This window comes from Acanthisitta chloris, unplaced genomic scaffold (genome assembly GCF_000695815.1).
Source record: "Acanthisitta chloris isolate BGI_N310 unplaced genomic scaffold, ASM69581v1 scaffold13417, whole genome shotgun sequence".
NCBI lineage: Eukaryota > Metazoa > Chordata > Aves > Passeriformes > Acanthisittidae > Acanthisitta > Acanthisitta chloris.
The window spans coordinates 5,063-12,381 of NW_008684424.1; the positions used below are offsets into that span (position 1 = coordinate 5,063).

Sequence of the window (7,319 nt, forward strand, 5' to 3'; positions counted from 1 at the left end):
GAGAGGATTCCTGTAAGGAAATATTGCAAAAAAATAAACAACTACATATATTTTCTTACAGCAAAAGTGTAAAAAACCTGGAATTAGAGAAAGAAACTAAGAAGGGGGGAAAGAATCAAGTTAAGTATGATTTCTTGGATAAAATCCCTTAATTAACTCACATACAAACACACACCAAAAAAGAGACACACACGACCAAAATTGCTGTGTTTCTCCTCATTTTGACTTCAACCTTTCTAGTTCTACTTGAAAAATGCAAGCCACTCTGGTTAGCCCAAGGTGCTATTTTTGGAGCTGGAGTCAGACATAAACTTCTTTTGAGTTTAGAGCTGTACAGCCTTGGGGCTGAGAAATGAAATGTGCTCATGGCATCAAACCAGGATCTAGAGCACAAGTGTTTCCCTCATAAATTATGCTAATCACTTTTGACAGTAGTTGGCATCTCTTCTACTTTTTTTTTTTTCTGGCAATATCACTCAAGACATTGCGGCCCACAGAACCTGAGCCATTACCTTAATGTTCTGTGTTAGGGGGTGAACACATGAGTTGGACGGCGTCGAGGAATTTAATGAACTACAGCATGTGCCCTCCTTGTGCCATGACAGTTCTGACAGCTGAATCTCCAGATATGCATTTCAAAGAGCAGCATGTAGGAGAGTATATTGCTCAAAGGGCAACCTTTTCCTCTCCATACATGATGCTGATCACATCTGTCTGTACTCATCATTTTCCACTCCCATCAGACTTACTCACCCGCAGGTTCTGAATGGTCTTTTCATCCCTGTCATCATCTCTGTAGAATTTCCCCAGAACCACCTTGAGCTCTGCTGTCTTGAGCACGATGGTCTTGCCCAGGTCAGTGACACAATGAGCTGCTACCACCACGGTGCGCTCGTTCACCAGGGCCCCGCTGCACATAAGGATCCAGGCCCCTTTCCGGAGGCTGTTCTCCTTCACCCCGTTGGCTGTGCGATAGATTGCAGCTTGCCATGGCCACCTGCTAGAGGTCATTGTCTTCTGCAGGGTAATGTTTTCTGCTTTTCCACAGACTGAGGAAAAATGAAGCAAAAATTAAGTAACACTTTTTCCTTACCAAAGCATCTGAACATCACTCTTGATTCCTTCGTAGGATGTGCCAAAAGAAAGCAAATTGCAATGGTTAGCATGAGGAACAGCTGGCTAATTAAACTCTCTCTCTGGCCTATAAAATTATAGTAGTAATTTTTATAGCTTTTTTTAAATCTTTCAATTTTTCCATTATTATCTGAATTCCTGGCTGAGTAATTTTTATAGTTTTTTTTAAATCTTTCAAGTTTTCCATTATTATCTGAATTCCTGGCTAAAGTAGGAAAATGGATTTAGCGCTTAAGCAGGTGAATTTTCACAACCTTATCCAGCTGCACTATAATGAGATGACTGCATAAAGAAATGGAAAGAACACCCCTGATTCTTGTTTGTAATAAAACACCATAAAGCCAGCAGTGCACTGAAACTCACCCTAGGTGGTCACAGAGTAATTGTGAGGCCTCTCCTGGCACTAATCTTTGCACAGATGAATTCTTGCCTTTGAGAACAGACTTGTCTTACCACAAGAATGCTGAAGCAAAGACATTTAAAGCAATAGTCAACCTGGGGAAAAGAAAAAGCTCTGCCTTGTTCAAGGAATATATTAGTCAGGCTCAGACCTGAGGTAATTTCTCCTGTATTAGGAAAGGTTTACTTCAGTTGAAAGAGTTACTTCACATGGTCACATTTTTTAGTCTCCTTTAGGGCATATTTTTCCCCTAGGATGTAGTGTGTGCATGCCCATAGTGAAAAAGGTTGCATGCAATACATTTCAAAATACATGATATGATCTCAAAACCAAACCACAAAGAAGAACTCTAAAACTTTGCTCATAGTTAGGATCTACTTTTCAGTTTGCTTAATGTCAGCAGTGGGTTTTACTAAACCTTGTGGTGTTCCTACCCTATCTTACTTTGTGCACTAGCTCTGGATAAGATTTTATCTGGACTTACAATACAAACTCTTCCTTAGCAGGGTTCCTCATAAGGAACAGACTCTCCATTCCATTGCTTAAACTTTGATGGTTTTGTCAGCCAAGTATAGAAATGAAAGAAAAATCACATTTGCAGTAAATAATACAGGAAAACACGAAGTGCTAGTAGGAAAACATTTTCAAATCAGGAGAAAAACCCACTACACCTTTTGCTCAATTAAAAAAAAAAAAAAGTAGAAAAATTAATGGCAAGTTACGGTGTTGAAAACTTGATTGCTTTTGCCACCAGCTGCACCAGTTCTACTGGTGGATAAAACATATATCCTTCAAGTGTGATTGCTCCTTTCTCCCAGCTGGAAGCATGGGCAGCCTACACTGCTAGGACTCCCTAAATATCTAAGATGAATACACATCTTGTTCCCTCATCCACCCAAGAGACATGTGCATGTTTTTTTCCCTTGGAGACTCACTTGGAATACACACAGGGGCTCTCCCACTCCATTTCCCTGTCTTCAGACAAGTCCTCCTGCTGCTCCCCAGGCGGCGGTAGAAAGGAGAAACGCACTCGTACTGGAGCTGAGTGTGCAGATGCTGATACCCTGGGGGCAGCTCTCCAAATGGCAGCGCTGGCTTCTTGGTTGGATAGACTTGAAGCTTTTGCTTGCTGAATGCAGATGAGTAAAGCTGATGCAAAGGTGTTTCTCTGTTTCAAGGCACAAAGAACATGGTAATTATAATATTATAAAAGCAACCATTGCCATAGCTTTGTCACCAGTTGTGTTAAGTATCATTTAAAAGCATATGGAGTTCACTTGGGAAAGAATAAGGCAAAAATATCATTCCAATATGGGTTAGCAATACTCACATTGACATCCTAGCTGTTTTATTTACATAGATAGGTACGCAGATATAAATATACCTTTAGACATTTTCTATTTGTGACTCTTTTGGTTTTCATTTTACTGTTTCTGAATTGCAATCCGTTGCCTATCAATGTGGAACAGTTTGCTCATTCACAAAAGGACTGAGTTACCATTTTGCCTCTGAACGTGGAACCGTTTTTCTCATTCACAAAAGGACTGAGGTTCCATTTTGCCACTGAATGTGGGAGAGTTTTTGTCACTCATTAAAGGCACCATTTTTTGAATGAAGAAATTACACCTGAAGTTGGAATTGCCATAATTAATTCTCACTAGAGAAGAGTTAGGCATTTTTTTTGACATCTTTTCTCCAGTGAGCATTTTAATAGGCAGTATTAGGAATTGATTCAGATTAAATCATGTTACTCAAGCTGCCTGATTTAGCAATTAACAGAGATAATTGCCTAACCACAGAGATTTCACAATTTCATAATCACTAAGCTTCCATTGTACTCATTAGCTGAAACACAGCACATAATTTAAAAAATATATACATGCACCAACCTAGATATGGACAATAAGCTTGACTACAGTCATTCTTAATTTTTTTTTACTTGGAATGTGTCCCTTGCCCTAATACTTAAAAGCTCATATCCACAGCAAAAAACCTGATTTGCATCTGAAAAATTCAGCAGGGAATTAGTTTCCCTTGAGATTTCTGGTACTGCCTGCATCCAGAAAAGGCATAATTTTTTTTCTCGTGGCAGGGCTATTTTTTATCACAGACACAGACATCTCCATCATATGGAATCTGTGAGGTGATGCATAACAGGACAGTAAAGTTGGTAAGAAGAAGAGCAGTGGTGAGTAGCAGTTTGGAAGAGGGAAAAGAGCTGCTGTGGTCATGCTTAGACTGCCAGGGTCCCATTCCAAACTCACATGTGATCTTGCAATATTGCCTAATCCACACTTTGCCTCTCTATTGACCTATGAAATGGAGATTCTACTTCAAGGGATTAAAAACAGTCCACAAGCATGGGATGCCATCACCTCATGGCATCTCGTAGATGTGGGGTCATGTGTGCACTCTCATGCAGCTGGTGTTAATGTCTGAAACATTTAGCATAAAAAGACCTGTATCCAAAAGTAACTTGTGAAATTTAAGGAAGAAAAATCGTCTGATGGCTAGTAAAACCTCATGTTGGCTTCTCAGGACCATCTCTACAATTGTATATCAGAGACCTGGAGAGTGGGAGAAGTTTGGGAAGTACATGCTTGCCTTGTTCCTTAAGCCTTTTCTAAGCATCTCTTACAGGCTGTTGCCAGAGACAGTATATGGCTTGAGCTGGACCCGTACTCTGACCTGATCTGACTGTTCTTAAGACCAAAGATGAGGACAGTTCTTGCACTACATGTAAAAATAAATGAGTCATGTACTGCAAAAATAACCCTGAAATGAGAAATTACGACTTGGACAAAAATGAACCTGAATATTGCAGCATAACTAATTCAGATGGGATTTATTTCAAGAAATCATCAGAAGGGTAAGCCTAGACAGGGTCCAATCTTTCATTCCTTCCTCCCTTCCTACTCTACTTCCTCCTCTCCCCCATGCCCACCTCCAACCCAACCTTATATAAATTGTGCTAGATTTCTTTGGATGGTGAAACTGGGAGCAGATTACACTGTTATACTCCCTTCTCTCCTTGTATTCTCCCCACGCATTTTTTCACTAAGATGGCACATGTTCATATTTTAACACACATCATTAGCCCTAAGGAACTGTTCTCAGACTGTTCTCATAGTCTGTCACCAGCTTGCAAGCAGAATTCCAGCAGCATCCTGTAGTTTGCACATCTCTATCTGTGCATTTCTTCCTAGCTGCCTCCAGCAGCTTACGACCTGTGCTTAATCAGCCCTCCCCTCCCAGCAGTTCAGTTACCAGTGGATTTGTAGGAATCACTGGTCAGGCAGGCTAAACACACAGGGTGAAAAGGAGAGGAGGGGAAAAGCAATCACATTTTTTCTTTAAACTGTAGTTGAGATATTGCATTCTCACCTTGACTGAACCTGCATTGGAAGCACTTTCTGTCTCACCAGGTCAGAGATCTTTGGCTCTCTGCAGGCTAGAAAAAATATAACGTTGCACAGTACTGTTTTACATTCACAGCTCAAGTGCTATTGTTCATGCACATTTTCCTCTCACTAACTATAGTGGACTGGATAAAGAAAAGAGGCAGTTAAGTTACGTGCATTAAAACAAAGATAGGCCCTACAACCTAAATCCCTTCTCCACAGATGGCAAGATCTATCCCCTTTACAACAGTGGAAGCTACTGAACATCTTCTGTACTGGCATTTTCAGACATGGAAGAAGTTTTTTCCATCAGTGTGTCTGAATGCCAGTTTTACACCACCACAGCTGATGGTTTCGTATCTGAGCAAACTTGCAATAATGGAATTATGTACAGAAATACTCAATTTCCCTCTGTGTAGCTCCACACAGCGAACTTGCATTAATGGAATTATGTATAGAAATACTTAATTTCCCTCTGTGTAGCTCCACACAGCTAATCCCAGTTATTCAGCATACAGAGAAAGGCTGAAGATGTTAAAGACTTCTAAGAGTCTGTTTGTCACCCATGGAAGGAACTGGAGACTCTGATTCAAAGGAACACCTCAGAGTTACCTGAATATGCACAAAATAACAGAAGGGATATCCATGATGTCTAATTTTGCATATTCAGTTTCTTTACTTTCAGAATGGGATAAAATATTCACATTTATCAGTTCAAATAACTCTGCCAGGGTCTCCTTCCTGCTGTGCAGAATGGAAGGAAAGGAATCCTGCAGGATGGATTTTATCTGTATGCCTAAGCAGTTGTGTTTTGTGTGACTTCACAATATCTAGCCCTTTGTGATGACTATATATGTTAACATTAATGTCACTATCACAGCATCAAATTATCATCATCAATAAAGATGCTTTCCACAGATGATTATACAGTTCAGGAGAGTATTTCCATCTAAAATAGCAAAATAAAGCAAATTCTCCAGGGAACAGACATATTTCCTGATATTATCATTACTACAGTTTAAAAAATATATCCATTAAAGTGTGTCAAACAATTGCTTTGATAAAATTAATTTGCCAGTTTCCCAGCCCAAATTCATTCAAGGTTTCAGACATGCTTAGAATATCTCCAGTTCAATAGTATAATTCCCTTTCTAGCAAAGGATTTAAAGGTGTGTTTCAGTGTTTTGATGAATACAGATAATTTAAGCATGTCCTCAAGTGGTTTTCTATACAAAACCTTCACGGCTGCAATCTACATTCTTGGCCTCTTATGCTCATGATGGGAGCATATTAAAAAGGTTGTGAGTAGAGAGCTGAGCCCTATGACAGCAACTCATTATTGTCAACTGTCTCATGAGACAATTATTTCCTTGTATTTCAATTCCCTCCTGATAGTCCTTGATTTTGATCTCATACTGGTTTGATCCTAGAATGAGGGTAATAAGGGTCTTAGGGAACATTCCTTTCCCTGGTTAAAGATGGGATCTTCTGGAGTCATTGGCATCTTCTCTGAGTTTAGCAGCCAGTAGAACCAGCAAACTACCAATCTCAGTATCAGGTATCAGGCTTATTCTTTGCAAAAATGATAGATGAGTGCAAATTACAGAAAACAAAGTCAAATAAAACCATAGCAACTTGTGTGAGTTGTGGTTAAAAAGTTTGTAAACTACCTTTTATGCAGATTGGTTGCTTCCCTGACCATTCTCCATCATCTTGGCAGGTCCTCTGTTCATTCCCACTAAGAACATAGGAGTTGTTACAAAAGAAAGCAATAACTGTGCCAATTTTTGCATAGCGTCCATTCAAGATCCCAGTGTCTTCTACTACTCTTCTGTAGCCATTGAGTGGGCCACCAGGATCTGAGCAGGTTTTTTCATCTAGAACTAATGATAGAGGGAAAATATAGTAATCATTTTATCAGGTTTACTGCATTATCTTCACCCATCAAATTGCTTGGCATTTCATTCAGATGTTACTAAACAATCTACATTTTATTAAAGATGCTTTCTCAAGACCTGTCTTTGAAAATATCAAATATTGAAGAAGGAATGATAATAGAGAGATGTCTGTTTGTAATACACACTTCAGTCTCCACTGAGAGCATAAGATTCTTGAAGTAGCTGGCAATCCTGAAAGAGAACCTTGACTTTACATGATGTTGATGTCCTATTACCTTTAACAAGGCTACTTCAATAGCATTATAGGATGCACTCAAACTATTTGCATTCTTTTCCCTTTTCTGCACTCTCAATATTTCACTGGACTTGGAAAATAAAACAGGACTACTTAATTTTACTCCTATGTTGGGTTGCATTTCGTTTTCTTAGCACTGAGAGAGACATCTCAATAATCCATGGAAATACAGGAACTGAAAGATAACATAT

The 7,319-nt window shown here is 39.4% G+C and overlaps 1 protein-coding gene across 1 annotated transcript in view; it reads right to left on the reverse strand.

Moving 5' to 3' along the window:
- The window catches only part of PAMR1 (peptidase domain containing associated with muscle regeneration 1), a gene marked incomplete at its 5' end in the record, with an annotated part of 43,015 nt that overhangs the window by 1,289 nt on the left and 34,407 nt on the right, over positions 1–7,319 (reverse strand). The window contains 4 exons of the mRNA XM_009079338.1: positions 754–1,049; positions 2,470–2,702; positions 4,919–4,985; positions 6,606–6,818. Coding sequence (XP_009077586.1) covers positions 754–1,049; positions 2,470–2,702; positions 4,919–4,985; positions 6,606–6,818 — 809 coding nt within the window. The remainder of the gene's footprint in view (positions 1–753; positions 1,050–2,469; positions 2,703–4,918; positions 4,986–6,605; positions 6,819–7,319) is intronic.